The sequence below is a fragment of the Rhineura floridana genome, chromosome 5 (assembly GCF_030035675.1).
Source record: "Rhineura floridana isolate rRhiFlo1 chromosome 5, rRhiFlo1.hap2, whole genome shotgun sequence".
NCBI classification, from domain to species: domain Eukaryota; kingdom Metazoa; phylum Chordata; class Lepidosauria; order Squamata; family Rhineuridae; genus Rhineura; species Rhineura floridana.
In genome coordinates, this window is record NC_084484.1 from 94394513 (window position 1) to 94420283 (window position 25771).

General features: G+C 42.3%; 1 protein-coding gene across 3 annotated transcripts in view; it reads right to left on the reverse strand.

Annotated features, from left to right (window-relative positions):
• PDXK (pyridoxal kinase) overlaps window positions 1-25771 on the reverse strand; it is an 82017-nt gene that overhangs the window by 26400 nt on the left and 29846 nt on the right. For all 3 annotated transcript variants that reach the window (XM_061627533.1, XM_061627532.1, XM_061627531.1), the window contains exons 2-6: window positions 21721-21775; window positions 8673-8777; window positions 3530-3613; window positions 2655-2701; window positions 1115-1200 (exon numbers count right to left, since the gene is read on the reverse strand). In XM_061627533.1, coding sequence (XP_061483517.1) covers window positions 1115-1200; window positions 2655-2701; window positions 3530-3613; window positions 8673-8777; window positions 21721-21775 — 377 coding nt within the window. The remainder of the gene's footprint in view (window positions 1-1114; window positions 1201-2654; window positions 2702-3529; window positions 3614-8672; window positions 8778-21720; window positions 21776-25771) is intronic.

Below are 25771 nucleotides of genomic sequence, written 5' to 3' on the forward strand. Positions count from 1 at the left end.
TACTCTAGTGTGAAGGGAAATATATGCTCTTAACAAAAATAAGAGTTTAGTCTATGTTGCTCATCAACCCTTAGAATTAATATTCTAAGTTCTGTCCTGCACTCTTCTCTTTTAGCAGTAAAGTTACTAGCTGGAGACTGACCAACCTCAATACGACAGAGGAAAGCGAATGAAAGCCAAGAGGGACTGTGACATCAATAGTGGACGCCACCACTTACCAAACCTCCCTCCAACCAGGTTGCTGCTACATACTGGGATGAAGAGGGACAAGGCAGTGGTGAAGTGTAAACGCACCGGCGGAGCCAATCTGGCCTTCCTATCAATATTTTGCACCCTGCCGACCTTGCCACCACCTCTCCCTCTGCTCTCTGTTCCAGATGGTATGCAGCAGCAACTCAGCCGGAGGGAGGTTAGGTAAGTGACACAGCCCCACCACACTGCCTGCTACTGAATGACACTTATACCTCCCCTGGGTCCCTGTGACAACTGACAGTTTGCTCAATGAGAGAGGGATGAGGAGGAGCACGCAAGAGCAAAGCGTAATGATGTGGGGAGGGGAGGACTGTTGTGGAAGGCTCAACAACACTCACAATGTGTGGACTGTGAACAAGATACTTTGGGACACAAGATCAGCCTGTATATCTGACATTAGAATCTAAATTCCAAGAAACTGAACTCTGAAATAGAACTCTTTGTTTCTAAACTGGCTGTACTGATGGCAAGAAATGTTGAGGTAAACTGTCACTGATTATGGTGTAGATGCTCTAACATTATTTAATGAGTAAATGGAAGAAAGAAAATGGACATCTTCTAAATCTCCTCAGTTAACAGACCCTCAAAAATGACAGATTCAAATTGGTATGTATCTCATGTCATTTAAACAGACATAGCTAAACTAATTTACTGCGCTTATCACATTTTAAACCCTAAGTACATGATTTTCTAGAATCCAAGAAACTTCCAGAATGTATAAATATTAATTTTACTTAATTATAAAAGGCAACTTATCTTTTTAAACGGGAAAAAATATGATTTATCTAAACCTTTTTTATTGATATTTATTATATCTATATTTTATACATCTTTAAAAATATGTGAGAAAAACAATACTTACTCAGCCTCAAATTGATTAGGAGTTATTATATCTGCCACAGGCACAACCTTGTCCTTATAAACTGGAAAAAGATCCTCTGGAACATACTGTAAAGAATAAGAAAAAGAATATTAGCTTTGGAAAGCTTTGGCAAGTGCTTGATTATTCACGGTTTATTCTACAAAGTTCAAATCTTCCAAAAACAAATCCATGCACGAACAGTTCTCCCTCTCAGCTCAATCCAGAAATTCAGAAGCACACCAGTAGAAAGAGATCCACAATCATTACTGCACTCAGAGATCTCCGCACAAGGGAATGTCCAAAATTTGCTGCATGCTGGTATTTACATACAAATACAGAAAACCTCAGAGGAATATTGTGAATGCCCCAATGTAGCTATATATTCCCCACTTTTTCAGGCATTCATTGGTGTACTTCTGAGTTCTTAGATGTTTGTCTGTGATTGTCAACATTTGCACATGAGTGTTGATAGTAGCAACATTCTGGACATAGCATATATATATGTACAGAATGGTATTCAATGTTACTCCTACTGAGAGTAAACCCACCGATGTTCATAGACATGACTAACTTAGGCTGCAATCCAAGACACACTTACCTGGGAGTAAGTCCCGTTGAACTCAATGGAAGTTACTTCTAACATGTACTGGATTGCAGCCTTAGTTTCATTAATTTCAGTGGGTCTACTCCGAATAAGGCTTAGTTTCAGCAAGTTCTGCTCTTCTACTACAGCAGGAAGGAAGGAAGGAAGGAAGGAAGGAAGGAAGGAAGGAAGGAAGGAAGGAAGGAAGGAAGTTGATGTAGAATGGAGAAAATTGGCCAAATCCTTTGACAAGCTACTTCCATAAATGCCTTTCCATGCAGAGTAGCCTCCGTGCAGTTGTGCGTCAAACAGCCAGCACACCCCATGGACCACACATGCAAATCGATGCTTGGTTCCCTGTTCTAAACCAATCTAGTCTCTAGCCCAATGGTTCTCAATTCCCCCCCCCCACGGACCACTTGAAAATTGCTGAGGATCTTGGCAGACTACTTAATGGTTTTTTCTGCCTCTTGTAGCAATTATAATTCCAAAGAATTTAAAATTGTAATACAATAAAATACAATATACAAAATAAAATCAGCAATAAAATACAATTAAAAATCAATATGAATATTCAGCGTGATGGATATGCCATCTTCCATCTTCATCCACAATAGAAGACATGCCACAGACCACTTGAGTTATGCTCATGGACCTCTGGTGATCTATGGATCACAGTTTTGGAACTCTGGCTCTAGCCAAGTCCTGAAGAAATAGCAAATACCTATATAGGTTCTGCTGAAAACTGGCAGTAATTTATTCAGAGGTGAACATGACAGGATATTTTTCTTGGCAATGTCCTAAAGCTATCTAATGAAAACTCTACAGTGGATGTCTCTTGTACCAAAAAATCCCACACTATATTGAAGTACAGGGTTAACATTTAGGTAGGTGGACTTGTTTTGATATAACAACATTGTTTATTAAGATGGGCCAAGTATGCAATCGATTACCAACCATATGGCCTTCTCCACTCCACTTGTCACCCATCACAGGATCACACACTGAAAGAGAAAATTAAAATTGTTATTGGGGAATCAGTAATGCTGCCATATAAGACTACTTTTAAGTATTAGCACCTGACAAATTGTAGCATGTCAGGCTCATTTCAAACTAGTTGCAATAAGTTGTTAATGCCCTCTGCTAGGAAGTTGATTTTTGCATGTAGCAGTGCAAAAAAAGAAAATTGATAAAAAAATTGTTTAGGAAGGATACAGGCTGTCCTGTAAATATGAGGGGAACACTTCTTGAACATAGTGTGACCAAATGGTCGTCAGCAATTCGAACAGGTTCTCTAAGAATTGCTTGAAAGAGTTGCATCTTCTGAGAACCTCCAACTTCCTATACTGATTTCAACAAACAAGTTCTCATCTAACAGGCAAGATTTATACAACAAATGTAAGAAAAGTTACTCAGTGACCTTAGAATTCAAATTCTCTTTAGGGTTCCAGCACTCAGTTACCTCTTTGACATCAGAGCAGATAAGTCAATGCAACAAGCATCTGTCTGCCAAGTTCCACTGTAACATCACAGGAAATCAGCCTCTTGTTGTCAGACAATACACCCATGAGTTGTGACTTGCTAATGCTCTTTTATTAGCATTATAGCACTACTAAGACATTTCTCTGAAGTCCCAACTGGTGTTATCAAGACATACCTTAACCTCAGTAGTGCTGTGATCTATTTTTCACATGCTATCTACAGTATATCATAACTACTTTTGCCTTCCTTGAGTCTCTGGAGTGTGTTCAGGAGAGCACCCAATAATATATGCCAAGGAAGCTTCCTAACAACATAATGCAAACTGAATAATTTGTATATTAGAAACTTACCATACACCAGATTGGAGTTCTGTTGTTTTAGCTCTTGAACAATATCAACCACCATTGCAAGGAATGATTTGTCTCTTGTGTAGCCTTTGAAGGAATAGAGGGGAGAAATTAAAAGTATTTCCCCACAAAAATATTTTCCCACTGGGAGTGTGGCTAACCCCCCTTTTTTTAAAGGAGCCAAAATACAACTCTGTGCCAGTGAACCAGCCCAACTGGTATTTCAGCAAGGTATAATTCAACCCACAATAGGCAGGTTTGCCATCTCAAACTGCCATATATGCTTGTGATAATTGTTTTAGCTAACCAGTTCATAATCAGCCAGGTTCTGTCTAGACATGAGAAAAAATTAGCAGCCAGAAGTTCTATGTATTGTCCTGTAGTTGTCTCATATGGAAGTTGGGATGAGTTTGCTATATTAGAGCTTATCTACATGGTCTTGTGGAAGCACTCTCAGACCCAACTTTTTTCAAGGGGCTAGAAGAACAAAGCAAAACGCAAACACTACCACAATGGTAAGCCTCCAAGCTGTCTGTCTAGTGAATAACCCCTTCCCTTCCCTTATGGAAAGCCAAACCAATTCTCTGCCCAAATTGCATGATTCAGTTCACATATGCAGACCGGCTCTAGCATTTTTTACTTCCTTCCATGTGTGAATCAGTCACCACACAAAGTGCCACGGATAGCATTTAAATGTTTATTCAGTTTCTCAGCTTTGTTGCTTCAAGTGCAGAGAACTGAAAATGGGAACTGTACTTATTTTCCAATGGTAAAAAAATAAAATAAAAATGGAACCCTCCCAACTTCTTCCCCACAAAAAAAAATTAAAACACAGTGGGCTGAAGGAAATATATACACCTTTCCCTCCAGTACCAGGGCCTATCTTCCCACATGGCAGCAAGCTGCAGCCACTCAAATCAAGCATTCACCTTTAAGGGGCTTATGGTGAGGAAAAGCGAATGATACCTCAGAAGGCCTGATTAAATACATAAACGTACTGCATAAGGTGGGCATGAGCAGAATAGGTAGTTTGCTCTTCTGCAAAACAAAAGAAAACAGCGCCCAATCCCACTCTTCAACTCTGTTGACTTCTAGTGGGCAATTCAGATGAAATTAAGGGCAACCTTTGTCCTATATTAACATGCTTATATAGGAGTTACCCTTATACATTTTGCTCAAAGTTATTCATTACTTCAGAGAGATTATTTCAGTGAATAATTTACATGTCCAGCCATCATTGCTCAAGAGTTTAGAATTATGGTGAATTATTTCCTCAACTAGGTCACATCCATACCATACATTTAATGTGCTCTAATACTACTTTAACAATTATGGAGAATCCTGGGAACTGTCTATTGTTCTCAGGATTCTTTAGGGGAAGCCATTCCTGTTAAAGTGGTATAAGAGTGCTGTAAATGTATGCGTGTAGATGTGACTCTAGTCTTAGGTCTAAATTAGACACTATAAGAGACACTAGTGAGACCTGAAACAAAATGTATTATAAAGCACCATGAGTAGCTACTGTCTGTATCTTCTTATTCTTTTTTCCTGAAACAATATCTAATGCAAATAATATGTAACATGAGGTCTTTGCACTTTGCAGCTCCCCAATCCCACCCACTACTTGTGAATGATGTGACGCAGTGAACAGACCACTAGTGTGATAACATCACATTACACCCCACTGTTTATATGAGTCATTACAAGGCAAAAACACACAGCCACAGCAACTCCATATCTCTTATAGAGTCAACTTTGGTCCTTTCATTATCACACATTGTGCGATACTGAAAGCAGGGATCAAACTCCCCTGATGCATTAGTAGCTGGTGCAGTGGGACAGAGCTGCACCCTATTTCGCACCAGCGTTACTCCAGCTTACCTGGATGGGGCTGAAGGATGGCATGGATGGGGCTGCACGAACACACCGTCACAGCCCATCCAATTCTCCCACGGGTGTGTCTACACATCCCCAACCTTGCCACCACCCTGCTCCAACCCAGTCCCATCCAGGTAAGCTAGTGCAACACCAGTGTTGGGAGAATGGCTCCACAGTTCTGTCCCACCACACGGGCTGCTTTGCATCTATAAATATCTATAAAGTTCACACAGAAATGTCCTAGGCTAGGATTTTAGATTCTTCTTGCTGTATTTGCCCAGTTCTCACAGAGTCCACAGAGGGGAGGGGTGCAGCAACCCAGCCATAGTAAGTGAATGCGGAAGTGCGAGAAGCATCAGGCTGGTGTTGCAGGACTGCTCTCAGCAGACAACTCATGGAGGCCAATTGAGCCTTTGTTTATTTGATGATCCTGACTACCCCCATCCAGGCTCTGACCATTTGTAAGGAATGGAGTAAAGCTGTAACTTTCTAGGGCTCCTATTATCTTTCCACTATTTCTCACTATGCACATTCATCTGAGTTGGCAAGTGAGCCCACTGAAGCGTGAGGCTCTTGAGGAAAAGGATGCCAAACCCTTGACTGAATCCTGGTTGAGGGCCGGTTCTTAAGGGCCTTGGAACATGAGCTGTGCAAATGAATTGTGGGAAAAGAAAGTGGAAGTCTGTTGAGGAAGGGTTGTGGGTGGCAAGAGAAGAAAAAGGAGAAGGAGGGGAGGGGAGGGAAAGCAGCAAAGAGGGAGAGAATCGGAAGAGGGAGACGTGATGAAGAAGGGAAAGGAAAAAAGGGAAAGAAGCAGAGAGAGGAGTGAGCAGAATGGAAAGCAAAGACGGATAAACTGAAAGATCATAAACAGAGGGCTGCACCTAACGCTGTTGCTCTGCTTGTGTAACTGATTTCCGCTTATACAAATGGAACTTCCCCCTCTTGTCCTCTCTCCTGCAGCGTCCGCACACCCTCAAAGTCTACTCCAGAGGGTTGGCGGACCTTTTAGACCAGATCTGTGGGGCAGAGGGAAAGAAGAGGAAAGGGAAGTCACATTGTGTGAACAGAATGCTGCTTTCACAGCAATGGATACAACCCAGAAACTGCCACCTAAATAGTAAAAACTGATTCATTTCTGTTGTTTGTTCCACATCTGTGAGTGGTTAAATTTTCAGTACAGCAGGGCCCCACTCATACAGCAGGTTAGGTTCCAAACCCCTGCCGAAAAGTGAAAACCGCCGAAAAGCAGATCAGCTGTAGTGCGGGAGTCTGGAACCTAACTGCCTAGGGATTTGTTGATTAAGTGGTGTGTAAACTCTTCGATCTAAATAAATAAATAAATGAATAAAATGTATTGTTCTCAGATGTCAATATAGCAATCAAGGTTCATCTGGATGTGGCTATGTAGTTGCAGTGTCCTGAGCCAATATTTCCAGGAAATTTTTATTGCATTCTCCCCACCCCCACCTCCTCTCCAAAGACTAGACATAGGGCCAAGTTAATGAAAAAAAAAAAGAGTTTTAACCTCTGTACCCAGCACAGACTATAACATCAATGAATTTGTTTCAGTGGGGCCATATCCACTTCCAGTGAAGCCACGTACATAGAACTTCCTCACAACATAAGCCTATCTGAAAAGCTCAGAATACAAACACAGAGGGTGCTTTCACACTACACTTTATTCCGTTATTCTGACGATTTATTTCCTGTTAAATTGCGCATAAAATTTGAGCTTTCACACAACATAACGGGTAGCTCCAGAATTCTGGTGGAATGTAGTGGAAGTTTAGTGCTAATTTCCGCAATAAATGATACCACAAGAATTCCGACAGCAGGCTGGGAACCCGGAAGATTGCGGGAGTTTTGCACTAGCTGCCGCTGTTCACGTGACAGCCATCCCAGCATGCAGTGCGTTCCCGCCCTTACCAACAGCCGTCCCAGCATGCAGCCTTCGCACGCTGCTGCACTGCCACCGCTGCGCCTCCCAGCCGATCCCAGCTGCTCCTGAGAGCAGACTGTGCTGCTGCTGCTTGTGCTCAACCAGAGCCTCCGCTGCTGCGCTACCGCGCCTCTCAGCTGATCACGATCGCGCCTCTTTCAACCCCCCCACGCAGAAGGAACAAGCAGAGCTTTGAACAGAAAAGGCGGGAAAAGAAGCAGTCTTCTAACGGCCGCGGTAGGTGAGAGTGCTGTGTGAAAGACCACTGCATGAAATGCCGCTAAATTGGTACTGCAGTGTGAAAGGGATTTTTGAAATCTGGAACGAAGCACTAGATTTTTAACCCGTTAAACTAGTGCTGTTAGCCCCATGTGTGAAAGCAGCCAGAGTAATATTTTTAAAGCAACCTCAAATTATATAGTCTTTACAGTCTGGAAATTACCTCAATTATTTTCAAACAGTACTTTGAAAGGAGCAATCTTGAACCCAGAAAGGATAAAAAACATTAAAAATAAAAATTAATAAAAATAAATAATAGCATATGTAGAAAATCTTTTCACTGGCTAGTTTTGGTAAGCAGCTATTATGTGAAGCTATTCTGTGATTTTGCCCACTAATGTTCTCCTCTGGGGAAAAATTAAAAATGTCTTCAAAACAAATGGAACCTATTTATGCTGAAACTTCATTGCCATATCAGTGCAATCTCATCCACTTTGTTATTAAATAACTCTTTTACCTCTCAGAACTCCATGGAAAGCAGAGGGGGGGAAACTGCCCTTCATGGCAGAGTAGCCTTTATAGGTTATAATTCTGGACCTGTATCATTAAATTTCCCCGTTGTCTCTGGGCTTTGAAAATACTTCCTTTCTTGTGGAAGTTATATAAATCAATATGGCAATCCATTTCATCCAGCAAGTTTTAGAACTGGCTAATACACTGCAGTAAGGAATGCAGAAAATGAAATTAAAAACAAATGCACTGTATGCAGTGAAGTGAAACCATGTTAATAATAATTTTCAGAAATGTGTGACAGAGTATTATGCTGGATGCAAAGCTTTACATCATAACCTTCCTGCTGAGGTTCCCTTTTAAAAATTCTTCTCATAGGGCCAGTCCAGACACAACACTGGGATATCTCTTAAGCATGTTTGAGAGATTGGGAGAACACTTTCTATGACCATGTACCCCTTCTTTGGAATTAATCCCACCTGGTAGCCTTAACAACAGTTAAGTGTTAACCTGGAATAAGGCTGGAACAGTTTTATCCCTACATAACTATTTCAGGTTATTTTGTGCTTACAATCAAAAAACCAAAGAAATACTTACCTGTAAGTACATAGTCATAATGGTTTACGTTGTTCAGTTTCAGTCCTTCATACAATTCATGAAGTTCGTCTGAATTTAGCACCTGTCCCTTCCAGTGATCATAACCTGGACAAAAAAAGGAAACCAAATAATGTTAATGGCCTAATTTGAGATTTAGAGTTCAATTTTCACTTAACCACAAGACTAGAATACTGAGGAAGGATCATTATGCTACTGGGCAACACAGATGGATGTTAGGCCCCCGCTGAAACATGTTAGCAGCCAGGAATAACTCATTTGCAAAACAACCTGTGTGTGGGGGGGGGAGATGGTGGCATGGCTTGAGAACACAAGCATGTAGCACATACAAACATTTGAGGAACATAACAAGGAACATCTGGTAAGCATCAGAATGAGGAGAAATATGGCACCTAGCAGCAGCAAAATCATCTCTCTCTCTTTGCTGAAAAGTGACTTTCTTAGTATGAGCTGCAAATGTGATGTCTAAGAATATAAGAGCCAGGAAATCCTTTTCAAACAAGGCCTGTAGCCCGGGGGTCGGGGATGCCATCCTGCCCAGACATGTGCTTCCCCCCCTCTGGATTTTTTGGGGAAATTGTCTACTTTTTATTTTGTGACATAACAGACAATGACAATGTCTATTTAAAGAATGCCAGCCTGTTTTAAGAACAGGAGCAACAGGACCCTCTGAAAAATTCAGTGACTCAGACAAGGTGAGTGTGCAACAAAAGTGTCATCTGGAAGAGTCCCAAAAAATCTGCTCACTCAAGACTTTCCCTGACTGAGGGTGGATTTTTCTTTATCGCAGTCACCTTATAATTACTTAAGGGATCCTGAAAGAAAAACAGTCTATATGGAAACATGACACTTCAACAGTTAAATATTAAAACTTTGTACAATGGCCTAGAATTAGACTCCATCCCTTGGACTTTCCTTTGTTCTGCTTTTTATTTTCATTTTCAGTTGTGTTGTCTACCCAGCCAGCAGAAAAAGAAGCATGTTTGTTTGCATGCAGTAAGAAGTAAGAGTTTCTTTATTCCACAGATTATAACGATTAGAGCAGGATTATGTGCTTATTGCTAAAGGGTGAAATAAAGAGATAACTTAAAGTGATCTGAAAAAATGGCTACCCTTTACCCTTTTAAAGCACTCACTATACTCGCAATCAAAGTGGCTATTTTTTCTTCTTTTTCCTGATTATTTGATGGCAAAGGATGAAAACAGCCCTAGAGGAATAGAAATATTGCTGTGTACACTACAGTTAGCTGGCTGGCTGGACACCTAAGCTGTAACTCAGGCCTAATATCTGTTTGTTTTTCAGGTGGAATCTAAAACTGAGATATCTAATGCAGCATCAAAGCCAAGCTGAGGATCTCTCTGTCTTTACCAAAGTGGTTCAGTTCATGAAGAATCATAACACAAGGACAGACCACAGGTGAAGTGACTGAAGCTATAGGCAAAGTCAAATTGTTGAGTCTGGTATTCCTGGAGATCTCTCAAAAAAGAGTGAGACAGTTGCACTCATTAAACTTCATTCATGTAAACTAATACATTCTCTGGATGGAGAAGGAGTAACAAGAAAGCTCACAGCCTTTCCCTTTCCTTGGTCTGGCCCTCACATTCTCTCCATATGGTGGGGGGATTGGCTGCAACTATGCGCCTCTTCCCCCAAAATGCCCCACCTAAAAATGTGGCTGCCCCACCTAATAAGGAAGGCTGGCTACAGAGCTGTTTCAAACCCTATCTCAGCCACAAAACAACTCACTAGGTGATCTTAGGCAAACCACTCTCTCTCAATTTCAGGCCTCCAGTTTATAATATGAAGATAATATTACTGATTATTGTAAACATTAAAGAGACATTATAGATGACATATTTTGAACATTCAAAAAGTGATATACAGCTGCTAAGTATTATTATTATTATCATCATAAAACAGCATGGAACAAAGCTCATAGAATAGTAGAGTTGGAAGGGGTCTATAAGGCCATCGAGCCCAACTCCCTGTTTAATGCAAGAACCTTGTGTAACCAGCATCAACAAGGGGTCCACAGCCATCTTAGCTAAGGAAGCTCAACATGAAGCTGATGCCTTGATCAGATTTGGATTGGCCATTATTTGCTGAGTTTAGAAATGCACAGTGTGGAAAGGGGAGTAAGAAGGGCCTGTCACTTTTAAGCTTATTATACATAGAAGTTGGGGAGCACCCGAAAAGACCCTATTACAAGCATCACCTAATATGCTACAAATATATCCTCACCAAGGGAATCTGTGTGTGCAAGAAGGAGAGACTGCACATACTGGTGAAAAAGCAGCTTCTTCCCCCCCTTTCGCCAAATGATGTGTCAGTGGATGGGGTCAGTGACCACAGAGACAAAGCTGCTTTCACCATAATAATTGGGATGCTAACATGCATACATGCACAGTCATTCCAATTATGCTATGTGTAGACGTGATGGATGGGTTAAGTGAATCTATAACTGGTGGGGTGTCCCTCTGGAACTGGTCTGTACATTTTCTCATTTAGGTTGCACCAACCCTTGCTATGTGTGGGGAATATCCTAGGATGCAGCAGGTTGTGGGAGGTAAACTGACAGCTTGAGGAATGGATACCCATGAACTACCAGCTGATACTACTCATATTGAGGATTGAAGATCTACCTTTAAGTTATCTCTATGAAGGTCATGTGCTCCAGAACCCTCTTCAGAGGGAACTTTCATAACCTGAGCATGTCTGCAATGCATAGAATGCAACACAAACAATTCCTGCTGGTGAAGGGAGGATAAGGGAGTGCAATGGTGGCAGCAGCTGTCACAGTATCTTGTTGCTCATGGTGCTTCCTTCACTTTTTTGTTGGTGCCCACACTATTGGGCCCTGTCCACTGTCCACCTGGAGAGCTTACAGCAGGCTGCAAGACCTTTGCGATCTGCATAGAATCAGGCCACAGATCATATTTGGCCCACAGGTTCGTCATCTAAAAGCACATTTTTATCATCGAGACCTTTGGGGGAAACTGTTTAAAGTCAGCTATATTTATGCTGTCCACTGCTGACTGATGATTGGTTTATTTTTTATTTTAAATTAACATTTGGTTTGTATTATGGTTTTATATTGATTTTTTAAAATTACATTTATTGTAACCTGGGATCTTAATGATGAAGGACAGTTTAAAAGTGGACTAAACCAGGTACGGGGAATTTTTGGCCCTCCAAACGTTGCTCAACTACAAATCTTAATAATTATAGGCCGGTGGCAAATGTTCCATTCCTGGGCAAGGTCCTTTAATGAGTGGTGGAAGGCCAGCTCCAGACACTCTTAGATGAGACCAATTATCTGGATCCATTTCAGTCAGGTTTCAGGCCTGGTTTTGGCACGGAAACAGCCTTGGTCACCCTGTATGATGACCTCTGTCGGGAGAGAGACAAGGGGGAGTGTGATTCTGTTGATTCTCCTTGATCTCTCAGCTGCTTTCGATACATTGACCATGATATCCTTCTGGGATGACTGGCTGAGTTGGGAGTGGGAGGTACTGCATGGCACTGGTTCCGCTCCTACTTGGCAGGTCGGCTCCAGAAGGTGGTGCTTAGGGAGTATTGCTCGGCACCCTGGACTCTTCAGTATGGGGTTCTGCAGGGGTCAGTTCTCTCCCCCATGCTGTTCAACATCTACATGAAACCGTTGGGTGCAGTCATCTGGAGCTTTGGAGTGTGTTGCCATCGGTATGCTGATGACACGCAGCTCTATTTCTCCTTTTCATCTTCTTCAGGTGAGGATGTCAATGTGCTGAACCAGTGTCTGGCTGCAACAATGGACTGGATGAGGGCTAATAAACTGAGGCTCAATCCAGACAAGACTGAGATGCTGCTAGTGGGTGGTTCGTCTGACCAGATGGTGGATGTCCAACCTGTCCTGGATGGGGTTACACTCCCTCTGAAGGAGCAGGTTTGTAGCTTGAGGGTTGTCCTAGAACACTCTCTTGAGACTCAGGTAGCCTCAGTGGCACGGAGTGCCTTCTACCAACTTTGGTTGGTGGCCCAACTACGTACCTATCTGGACAGGGATAACCTGGCTTCAGTTGTCCATGCTCTGGTAACCTCCAACTTAGATTACTGCAATGCACTCTATGTGGTGCTGCCTTTGAAGATGGTTCGGAAGCTGCAGCTTGTGCAAAATGCAGAGACCAGATTGGTAACAGGGACCAGACGGTTTGAACATATAAAACCAATTCTGGCCCGCTTGCATTGGCTGCCTGTATGTTTCCGAGGTCAATTCAATGTGCTGGTTTTAACCTATAAAGCTTTACATGGCTTAGGACCACAATACCTGATGGACCGCCTCTCCCGACATGAACCCACCCGTACACTACACTCAACATCTAAGGCCCTCCTCCGGGTGCCTACCTCGAGGGAAGCTGGGAGTCTGGCAACAAGGGAGAAGGCCTTCTCAGTGGTGGCCCCCAAATTATGGAATGATGTATTTGACAAGGTGCGCCTGGCGCCAACACTGTTATCTTCTTGGTGCCAGGTCAAGACTTTCCTCTTCTCCCAGGCATTTTAGCATCTGTTTTAAATTGTTTTTTAAAAAATTTAAATTGTGTTTTTAAATTGTTTTTTGTGCTTTAAAATTTGTATATTTGTTTTTATTGTTTTTAATTGCTGTAAACCACCCAGAGAGCTTCGGCTATGGGGCAGTACATAAATGTAATAAATAAATAAACTCCCATCGCCATTGGCCAAGCTTGCCAAGGCTGATGGGAGGTGCAGTTCAGCAACATCTGGAGGGCTAAAGGTTCCTCACACTTGGAATAAATAATTAATATATAAAGCACTCACAATCTGAACACTGGAAACAGAGGGAATGATTGTATCCACACCACCATCTTGTTAATCTCATTAGAACTGAAATTGTTGGATATGGCTAGTTTTGTAAGCAAATGAGTGAGAGCACTAAAGCAAGATTAATCTAGTACTTCCTGGCCCAAGAAATGCAGTATCCAGAGGAAATAAATCAACATGAATAGTCCTGCCATTATTTTGTGACAGCAACTGGGGTTTTCCAAATGTAGAATCAGAAGAAAACCAAATACATTCCACAACAAGCACAAGAACAAAAGAGTGTTCCTCAAAACATCTGGGGCATGAAATTTATCGTCTGGTTAGACAGTTCACCCACCAACTTTCTCTGACCCTATGCTATAAAAGTATTTGCATTTTGGCATCTGATGGTGCAAAAGTTCAAAGATGCACAGAAGCAGTGCCAAGAACACTTCAGAATAATCACAGAGGGGGAAAATAACCAAAGAGCATTCAAGGACACAGTATCCCATTGTGAATAGCAGGAGGTACTGAGCAAGCAGTAAATGGGTCAGCACTCTAACCCTTTATCCTTGGAACCAAAGGTTCAGATTTTGGCTTATTCCTCAAAGAGAATTTTAATCTTTGCATCTTACATTTTCCTTATTCACTGTGGTTAGATCACCACAGTTTTGCTTTATTAGCAGCCTTGTTCAAGTCAGAACTAGTTCTGTAATACCAGACAATGAGGACAGCTTTGCACATGCCTTTAATTCTCTCTACAATTTTCTTGATGCCTGGTGTGGACCACCATACGTACATACATATATATATATTCAAAATGCACATGGCAGTATATGCCGTGACCAACTGTGTGTATATGTGGAGTTAAGCAGCAAGCACAGGGAGAATTGCTGAGCCCAGATAGCTAAATGCACAGGCTAAGCAACCCTAGTTCATCAAATCCAAGAATATCTGTGATTTGAGACAGTTAGCAGTAACTGTAGATAGAATCTACCAGATTCAAAGTTAGAAAAAAACCTTCTCTCTCATGCCATTTTCTCACATTTTCTTAGCATTTTAAAACTGAAATCACATTAATGTTCTTTAATTATATGGGATGTAATCTCTTATTTAAACCTTTATTTGACAACATATTCAGCAGTAGCAACAGAATGCCCCTTGGCAAATTTTCTATTCCTAAAGGATTTTACCTAAAGCATGTTCCTAAAACACGGAAGAACATAAAGAGCTAGAAACTTGATGGTCTAATTCACTAGCCCTTAGTTTTGTTTTTCATTTTTTTATACTCCTGCAAATCTCAAAAGCCCCCCATGTCTATAGATACCTCCTTCTTGTATTTCAATGGTCCCATTTTTTATCAAATCCTATTGACGCTCAGCCACCTATTAGAAGAACAGGATGGGATGGGGCCTATTCTGCATTATGCAAATATGTCTATCAGAATCTTTCGTACACTGCTTTCTTCAATATTAAGTAACTGGTACTATTTATTTGTTAGATTTATATCCTGTCCTTCTTCCTAAAAGGAGTACCAGCATACTACAGACTACTCATGTTTGTTGGAATGACAACCTGGGATCCATGTTAATAACTTTTTACTACAGAGATTGACCTGTCTGTTAATGGGAACGTGGGACCCATCCAACTATGATTTCAACCATACTGTATAAAAAGATTTTCAAGGCTCTTACAGGATGGATATAGTCAGCGGCGTCACTAGCGGGGGTGCGGACCTCCGGTGCGCGCCCTCCCAGGGGCATGGACGAGGTGGCTGGGCTTGCGCGCATGCGCACACACTCAAGGCCAGCCACCCCGTCCATGCCCCTGGGAGGGCACGCGCCGGAGGGGCACCCAGCCGGAGAAGGCCTGGGAATGCCGGTGCACCTCCCTCACCCCGCCGACGCTGCTCCCGGTCTTGCCCGCCCGCCCGCCTCCGAGGAGGAGTTGGAGCAGCCTTGCCGGGCAATGGCGTGGGGCGGGGCAGCTCTGGGTGTCACCCCCCTCATGGCGACACCTGGGTGCGGGCTGCACCCTCCGCACCCCAGTAGTGACGCCCCTGTATATAGTGTCACCGACTGTTTTATACAGGGGCACATTTGTAAACAAAACTTTTACTCATGTTATTTTCAGGCTAATGAAACAGGCTAATGAAACAGCAGATGTATGTGTGTGTGGCATAATTCCAATTCAAAATACCAATTCATTTTCTCTGTATGTTTGAGATACGAAAAACAATTTAAGTTGTACAAATTTCAAATACATGAATGTTCAAATACTGTCCAGCCCTGGGTACAAAAATATATGGATATATGGGCATAGGGGAGATGTCCTGAAGAGTTTCTTTGGGGGTTATGAGACGGGACACAAATGACAAATGAAAAAAGCAGGAGGCAGATGCACAGGAGAGACGTTGCGGGACAGAACAGAGGAAGATGTCTATGTTGGCATCACATCCTGTGGAGTTACTCCTAATTCAAAAACATGCCTCTGTGGGAAATATTTGGCTAAAAGCATCTGCTTAAGCCATCAGCATCAGACAATCAAAAGTAATAAAATTCAATAGAGAGAAATTCAAGTGCCTCTTTGGATCCCAGTCCAACCGAATCTCCAATGTGAAATTAAACAATGTATCTTGCTTTAAAACACACACTTGCATTGCATCCTACTTTCCAGTATAAGAAGCAAATAGACCAAATGTCCATTAAATGCATGTTAATAACAAACCTGCCAGACTGTTCAGAGTAGGCCAGAAGGCTCTATTCCCCCCCTCCTCTCCCCCAACATTTATATTCATACACATTCAAAGACAGCGTGACAAATTGAAACTGTTTCTCCCTTTCCTTTTTTTTTTTTTAAAAAAGAGCATCTACGTAGGTTGTGTGACAAGCTCCTTTTATTCGTGCGTGAAGCACAATGTCGTTTGGAGGTGAGTCACTCACTCTAATCATACAGTAAATACTCCTTACCAGGCAACTTAGCCAACGGAGCTCCCTGGGGACTCCAGCTTAAAATGCTGCCTGTATATTAGGGGGATTAAAGGGAGCTTTAGCATCACAAATATATTAAGTCTTCCTTGTCATCAAGGTAAAGAACAGGACAACTCAAAAAATAAGGATCTGTCAAAAGACATTTTAATGTGTGTTCCTCCCAGCCCAGCCCCAAACTCTCCTTTCTTTTGACAATATCAGGAAAGCAGCCAGTTTGAACAAACCAATTTATTTGGAGGAACTGTGAAGTCTACATGTAGATAGAAGCTTACAGTGACGGGTGACTGTGTCAGTTTGCCACTGGGTGGCCTTGGGCAAGTCACTTTATAGCACTTTATTGTGGGGATAAAATGGGATACCGCCATACCTGTTGCCACAAGCTCCTTGGAAGGGGTGCAAGTTGTGATTAATATATACAATGCTTTCTTTAAAAAAAAAAAATGAGGTGCCAGTATTCATATCTTGATAAAAGTGCCTTGGGTGGCAGCACAAAATGGCTGCCATGGGGAGGCATGGCTTAACACAAAGTTAAAAAGAGTATTTCATTGCTGCTTTTCCTCTCCCTCCTGACAATTTCATGTTTCTTGTGGGAAGTCAGTTATGTGCTGCCTGTTGTGATGATGGAGAACACACTATTGATTTTTCTCCACACGCAATGATGATGTCATTGTCTAAGCATCAAAGAGTATGTCGGAATTCTATTGAGTTGCGTAGCAGAGCTGAGAGTTTTGAGCGGGCTTATGTGTGTGTGTTTGAATCTTTGCTAAGATTCTACCTTCCCTGCAGATTAGACAGACAGAGACTTTAAGCTTTAAAATAAGAAAGAACTAGTTTATTCTGGAAATACATGCTTGATAGGAAAGAGTTCTATATCTAGCTAACTAGCTATGTTGGAGCAGCCTGCACTGGTCCCAGTGCAGCCCTCATGCTGGATGAGAGAGAGTGACAAAGGAAAGATGTCTGCTCCCCTCTCGAGAGAAAAGAAGAAACTGGGAAGGCGGGAAGGAACTGGGATCAACATCCTTTGCATATCAGTCTAGCAGGAAGGGGAGAGACAGCAAGGATCAAAGGACCTCCCTAGCTACCCGTTTTAACCCCATGCAGCCTCAATCCACCAAGTTGGAGTTGAACCTCATACATTCCAACAGAGTATTCCCCAGTTCCATTGAAAACACACAAGGTGGCTGCTCCACTCTTTCGCACATACAGAAGTACTTACCATACAGACCACAGATACACATGCATCCTCTCTCTCTCTCTCTCTCTCTCTCTCTCACACACACACACACACACACACACACACACCATACATTTCTCCCTCCCTCACAGACCAAATATACATCCCTCCCCCCCCAACAAACATAGTCCACACATTCCTTCCTCTCAGACCACACATATATACATACATGCATCCCCACTCCCACACACAGAGCCAAGGGATAAATCTCTCAGCAAAAATCTATCTTTCTTTGATGCACCTGCGAGCACAAACACATAATATAGTGAGTAGAACCCCCCCTCCCGAAAAACCATGCAAGCCTCTTCCTGGGGTGGGGCTATCTATGACAATCCATCTCTTGATCCAGACCAGGATTTCAGAATGTTTTGGGCTAGGCATAGGCTGGTCCATCCCAGGATTTACAGAACACCAGTCTGTATGTAACTGTGAAAGTAATCTGGAATAAATCTCTTCATTGAACCTATAGCCTTAATCCAGGTTCTTATTTCTAAGAGCCCCAGGCCTCTGGACACAACAGGAGCAAAGCAAGTGCCTGCAAACACTGAATAGAGCAATCTGATTGCTTCTTCCTTTCCAAGCCCCAGTCAACCAAGAAAGCTTTCTTGATATCGGGGGGGGGGGGGAGAAGGGAGGGAAGGAAAGAGCTGTGAGATTGCTCTAACGGGGCTCCATCTTTTCCTACACCTCAGACAACCAGGAAAGCTTTCTTGAATGGGGGGGGGGGAAGAGCCATAGGATTGCACCATCCACTGTTTACAAAACTGTGCAAGAATTTAGTATACCAAGAAGGGACTGAGACAAAAGGAAAATTGGACAACACAACAAAGCATAAAAATTAACAGCATGCTAAAAAAGGGAGATGAGACCAGGCAGTGAGTGGGAGACCGAGCAAGTGGCCAGACAGCGGGAGAGTGAGTGAGTAGGCAGTGGCAGGCAGCGGCCTGGGCAAGCCATGGAGCAATAGGCTGGGGCAGTCCCTCAGCAAGTGTCCTGCTTTGCCCCTGCTACCGCCACCACCCTCTACCTTACCAATGGAGGTCAACGAGGATGGAAGCGATAGGAGAGCAGGACAGTTGCTGCCTGGGCCGCCTGTCCTTCCTGAGTGGCTTGCCTCTGACCCCTGCCTGTGCTTCCCTTCTCTTCTGTGGGAGAAGGTGGGGGTAGGTGTATTGGCGACTTGGGGGAGGGGCTGGCATGAGGAGAATGAGGCAGTGGTGGCCATGCAGCAATATCTGGAGCCACTGGGCAGTTTGGTGTGGTGGGTGCCTGGAATTCCCGTTCCTGGGGTTAGGTGGTGGGGTTAGTGCACAAAGTGTGCAAGGGCAAAGTCCCTAATTTTTTATATTTTTGAGCACTTCACTGTTGCTATCTTGATATGTCATATAAAAACTCAGTTCAAATCAAAGCTATCTTTAACGAACTAAATCTATGTTTGTCCTATTCCATATCCTAGCTCTGAAAGAGATGGTGATCCAACCGCTCCCAAAAAAACCGATCCTGGTCCCATTGGTTTGCGACAAGTACTGCCCGGTTACAAATATCTCCTTTTTTAGGGAAGGTGATTGAGAGGGTTGTGGCACAGCAGTTGCAAGTGGATGAAACAGATTATTTTGACCCATTTCAATCTGGATACAAGCCTGGTTATGGGACTGAATTGGCCTTGGTCGCCCTCTTTATTGGGAGAAGGGCAAGGGGAGTGCAACCATGTTATTCTTACTTGATCTCTCAGCAGCTTTTGATACTACTGACCATGGAATCCTGAGCCAACCTGGTGAGATGGGTATCGGGGGCACTGTTTTACAATGGTTCTGATCCTATCTCCAGGGTCAGTTTCAGAGAATAGCATTGGGTGATTGTCTTTTGGCCCCCTGGCAGTTGTGCTGTGGGGTGCCACAGGATACTATCGGGTCCCCAATGCTATTTAACATTGATATGAAGCTATTGGGAGTGATCATTAGGAGATTTGGGGTGAGGCATCAGCAGTACACTGATGATACCCAGCTCTATTTCTTGGTAACATCTGAATCAGGAGAGGCTGTGCAAATCCTGGACTGGTGCCTGGAATCAGTGGTGAGCTGGATGAGGGCCAGTAAACTGACTAGGAGTCCTAGCAAAATGGAGGCACTGTAGGTAGGTGGTTCCCGAGTTTGGACAACTGGTCAATTGCCTATTTTGGATGGGGTCGTACTCCCTCTGAAAGAGCAAGTTTGAATCTGGGGTACTCCTGGATTCATCTTTGTCGCTAGAGGCCCAGGTGATCTCAGTGGCTAGGAGTGCCTTTCACCAGCTTTGGCTGGCAAGACCTGAGAGAGTTTCAGGATGGCCTGACCACTGTTGTCCATGCACTGGTAACATCCAGATTGGATTACTGTAATGCCCTTTATGTTGGGCTGCCCTTAGGGTTGGTCAGGAAACTGCAGCTGGTGCAAAATGCAGCAGTGCAGCTGCTTACTGGGGCAGGATATCACCAACATGTTGCCTCCATTGCTCAAAGAATTGCACTGGCTGCTCATTAGCTGCTGGGCTAGGTTCAAGGTGCTGGTTTTGGTCTATAAAGCCCTATACAGCTTGGGCCAGGATACCTGAAAGATTGTCACCCCTTATATACCCAGTCAATCACCTGTTCTGCAGGTGAGATCCTCCTGCGTATACCATCTCATCAGGAGGTCTGTTCCGCACAACATAGAAAATGGACCTTCAGTGTAGTGGCACCTACTCTTTGGAACTCACTCCCCTTAAATATTAGACAGTCACTGTCTCTGTTGTCTTTTCAGTGCCTATTGAATTCCTTTATCTTTCAACAAGCCTTATCCCAGTCTGCATCTGTGTTGGAATTGGGGTTTTTTAAAGATGTTTTAAACATTTATTTTTAAAGATGTTTTGTTTTTAAGATGTTTTAAAGATGTTTTTAGAGTTTTTGTTTGCTGCCCTGGGCTCCTTCTGGATGGAACGGGAGGAGATAAATTTAAATCATTGTCGTCGTCATCATAATCTGTGCAAGACCAGCTCCTTGCAGCAGGAGTTGTATGAGATGACAAGGTCCAAAACCAGGTCAGAGAGGCAAAATTGGCAAAGCTGGGTGTGACAAGTCACAGCAGAATTAATTTAATTTATGGTCAAAGTAAGGCTGCAAAAAAATCTTTTCTGTTCTTTTTAATTTATGTTGCAAAAGAAATACAAATACGGTAATACCTCAGTTAACAAATCCTCAGGGTACAAAGCTCCTTTTAACAAAGGCTTTTTAAAAGGTGAAACTGACTAGCTTTGCTATGGATAAACTGTCAAGCTGTTGCCTTTGCTTTAAGGTAAAACTGACAAGCATGTGTCTGCTTTGCTATGGATAAACTTTTAAGCCTGTGCTTTTGTTTTGCTAGGGTAAAACTGGCAAGCCTGTGTGTTTGCTTTGCATTAAAGAGATATCTTGCTTTCTCCCAGGGCTGGGGAGGGAAGGATCCACAACAATTCAGAGGAGGGGGAGGGGAGGGGTGGGTGCTGGGTAGGCACCCTTGAAAGCCCGTCAGCGGGTGTCGGAACCTATCCCTATTCTTTCCATGTTATTCCTACCTCTGGTAGGAAAGTTTCTGTTAAAGGAGTAATGTCCAGGAATGCATGATCTTATTCCTGGTCAGTGGTCAGTCACTGCTAGTTCAGACTCCATGAGTGTATATTTGAAATTATGAAAAAAAATTGCCCCAATGTACATCACTTTACAGTCACCTACACTGAATTGCATTTGCCATTTTACTGCTTGTTCACTCAGGTTGCAGGGATCCTTTTGAAGCTCTTTCCAATCCCTTTTTGTTTCAACTACCTTGGACAATTTGGTATCATCAGCAAACTTGGCTAGCTCACTGCTCACCCCAAATTCTAGATCATTTATGAACAAGGTAAAAACCACAGGTTTCAATACTGATTCCTTGCGGGCCTCCACTTTTTACATCCTTCCATTAGTCACCTTTTATCTAAACCAAGAGTATCTCAAGAGAATGAAGGTATACTTACCTGTATGATTTGAAAACTGAACAGAGTTCACAGTATCTATTTCAAAGCCCAAAACCTGAAACAAACAAACAATAATTATAAATGAAATGCCTCCCTGCCATTCAAAAGTAGCAACATATTTCTATGCCCCACCATACATCTAGCATGCTGGTTAATAAAAGTTGAGTAACTAAGCAAAGCCTTAAACAATAACATACTGCTGCTGGACACCCCCCGCCCCACACAGATGACAGATAAACTGATGAATAAACTAAAATAGTCACATTTGAAGGAAATCAGGGCAAATTTCTGTAAAAACAGTACCACCCTCCCTAAGAAGACAGCACTGCAGCCACAATAAAGGCAGGAAGAGAAAAAGGAAGAAAATACGAACATGCAGTTCTCAGGATCCCTAGGACCTAAAAAGAGAAACTCCTGGGGATAATGAGAAAATACTGTTCCGAGCCAACATTAATATTTTGCAAGAGTACATAATCTAATAAACAGCATTCCTTTGAAGTGACTGTATTCAACATTGCACAGAATTATGACAGAACATCTAAAAAAAACCCATCCCTGAAAACAGGCAAGCTGTGGTGGGCAGGATATAGATGTGTGTGAGGTGCATAACAAAGTGGTAAAGATCAGCTTTGCTTTTCAAACATGACTTTTCGCAATAGCAACAGAGATAACAGTAAATGTATTTTATTTGATATTTTAAGCCATGCTGCATTTTCATCCATTGCTAAAGAAAGTCTAACACTGCAAATATGATAGAAAAATCTGACATGTAATATATTTGCTCTCAAATTCCTCTTGGTAGGAATAAAAGAATCCCCCAGAGAAAAGCTGCTATATACAGCCAAGTGAGTCATGGGGAGACAATAGTAATGGTGCAGAAATAATTGTGTATGATCCATTTTCAGGCAATTTGCTGGCAGGTTAATTGAAGCTTTTGCTAGTCACACTGTACACTGGGAGACATTGTCTCTTCCTCGGCATGACAGGGTAGCCCCTTCATGTAAATTAAAGCCACATGATTGGGCTGTGCCACATTGAAATAAGACTCCTACTCAGAGACTCCCTCACAAAATATCAGCAGTCTGCAGGTTCTCTGTTCTGTGACCTGGGGAAGAGTACAGAATGGATTAGTTCTCATAAAGCTGTGTGAATGTGTCTGTTAAAAGAGAGCCATGCACAAGCATCCAGATAACATCTATGGCAGGAAATAGCACCAGACAATGGTATTCTCTTCCCTCCACTGTGTGTGTATGTGTGTGTGGTATGCACACACACACACTTCCCCATTAAGAAAAACCAAAGGGAGGTGCTATTAATGCAGTAAAATACAGAACCACAGAGCTGAAAGAGATTTGCTCCTGTACTGGTCAAGATACTCTTCAAAATTAGACCACTTCAATGCTTTTTGAAGTGTGAAGAACTTCCGTTGGTACAAAAGGAGTGCCTGGTTGGTACTAGCCACAAGGAACCAAAAAAAGTGGGGGGTGTTACAAGAAAGGTCCACCGGTTTCTTATTTGTTTCTGGGGAAAATTCAAAGAACTGATTTGATAACCTTTGCAGTCTTTTTACAGCTTGGGACTTGAATATCTGAAGGACCACCTACTCCCAAATTAAAAGATAATTTTAATTAAGTTTTGAACATTAATAAACATTAACACAATACAAACCCTGTGGCTGAGTACAGTCACCCATCAGTATCAGAACCCATAGAGTGGACAACAGGATCCAGTATCAACATCACCATGTAATGACAAAGGCAATGACACTAATCCCATTTAGTGTAAACAAAGTGAACCACTCAGAAATGAAGGTGAGATTTTGGTGGCCTCGTGTAACCTTGCTTGTTAGCAAACACAATAAGGGCTCACCAGGTTTCAGCAAGTTTATCAGATTTTGTCACCCCCCTCCATAGCCTGTTTTGCTGTGACAGTTTCTCCAGCAATCCTAATTGCCACATCTTTCTTCACCATCCCTCTAGATCAGGGGTCACCAACCTGTAGGGACCAGGGGGCACATTTTTAATTTTGAGAGAGTGCTGATGGCACCAGTTACAAAATGGCTGCCAGGAGGACATGGTATAACAAAATTAGTGACAGAACAGTCATTGGTGCTTCTTTAACATCCACCCACACTTATTGTGTAGTAGTATTTTCAGAAAATAACTTCTAGGGAATACCTGATCTCGGACAAACCCACCACAGGAAAAATGAATCCTGATTTCTAGGTAAAAAGGAAGGGCAAACTACAGAGATTCCAAGGACTACTACAAAATAAGACAGAAGGAGGTAAAGGTAAGGGGAGAATAGCAGCTCTTTTAGGACTCCAGGGATTCATATTGCCTGGTGTCCAAACAACTCACTTATCAATCAGTTCTGACTTAGTTCATTGGCTAAAAACACTGACAAATGGGAGCAGCCAGGCTGGCTCATTTAACAGAAGGCACTTAGAAGGCTACCTGCACATCTTGCTTCATAACTTTCTTTCTAGGAGGGCTATAGACTTACATTTGTATCTTAAAATGAAAGTTCAGAGCTGGGGGCCCTTTCTGGTGGTGCCAATGAAGGCCTTCACTGGCAGTATGGTACCCGTGGGAAGGACTATATCTCCAATAATGGGCTATTTCCAGTTTTGCAGCAGCAAAATGAAAAAATATCAAATTCATATGGGTCAGTTTCATCATATCCTGGGAAAGACTGATAGATCTGTGTCCAGAATGCTGACACAACCACACATAACCACGACATGTGGTAACAGGAGCCCAGGATGGCTTCCCCACCAACACTCCATAGACAAAGTCCCATGTTCGCTCCAGTTTAATAGGTGTAAAGTACCAGTAAAGACTCCCATACAAACTTGATTGAGCATTATGATTTTTCTCAGAGGGCCTTTTCCAGGTGCAGCTGTCTTCAAGGGTAAAGTGGGTGGCAACTGTGGAGCAGAGCCCTGCTTATGGAATAGTCACCTTAGTTGTCAAGTTTTAAGTGTGGTTAGGACCTTTTTTATTTGCCTGAGCTTTTAATGAATAGGTATTCTGATTATATCTGTTGATAAAATAGAGAATAGACTGTTTTATCTGCTGCTGTATTTCCTGTTTGTACGGTATTTTTATTTATTTATTTTGTCTTGTTTTGATTTGACCTCTATCTGTCCTTGCATTTTATTTTGGTAAGATTTTTTATTGTTTTTGTTGTATACCATGTTGAATTAAAAAAGAAGTTTAGAAGTGAGATATACATTTTGAAACAAGTAAATTATAAATCAAGAGAAATCCTTTCTCAAAAGAACTATATACTCTTAACCACAAGTGATGGATATATGGCTGCAAGTGGCATTAATATATATCGGCACAGCTCCCATTTCAAAGACCGAATCAACAGATACTATACAACCCAAATGCTTCTTGAGTCTACTTTTAGGGCTGGCTAGCTCTTTGCCTCAGTCACAAGTAATCTACCAAAAAGTGCTTCTCGTAAAATATATTTGTATATCTAGTGATTACCAATCCCAATAATATGTCCAAGGAACAAAAAAAGTGGATTATATACAAAGGCTACAATCTAGAGCATGGATAGCCAACATGGCCCCCTCCATCTGTTGTTGGACTACAACTCCCATTGGCCACAGCCACCACAGTCAGGAATGATGGAAGTCATAGTCCAAGAGAATCTGGAGGGCACCACGTTGGCTTCCCCTGATCTAGAGAAAGTCAGTCACACTTAACATTTACTCAAATGTGACATATGTGCAGCTAACTTTTTAAAAATCAGGACCAAAGTTAGCAAGGTTTCCCAACTGATTTTTTTTAAAAAACTTGTAATATTAAAAGTTACTGATATTAATCACTCTTAAAGTTCCTTGTGCTATCAACATTAGCATAGCTCCTTTACTAGTAATCTCTAACTGTGAGCAATTAAAAAAGTGTAAGAGCTAAAAGCCTGAGTGGAATGAACCTGGATCCATATCATCATTTTACACAGTTTAACCGAAGAAGAAAGAATTCAAACTGGTAATCATTTGTCACAGTTCACTAAAGCAAGCAGTAGCTATAAT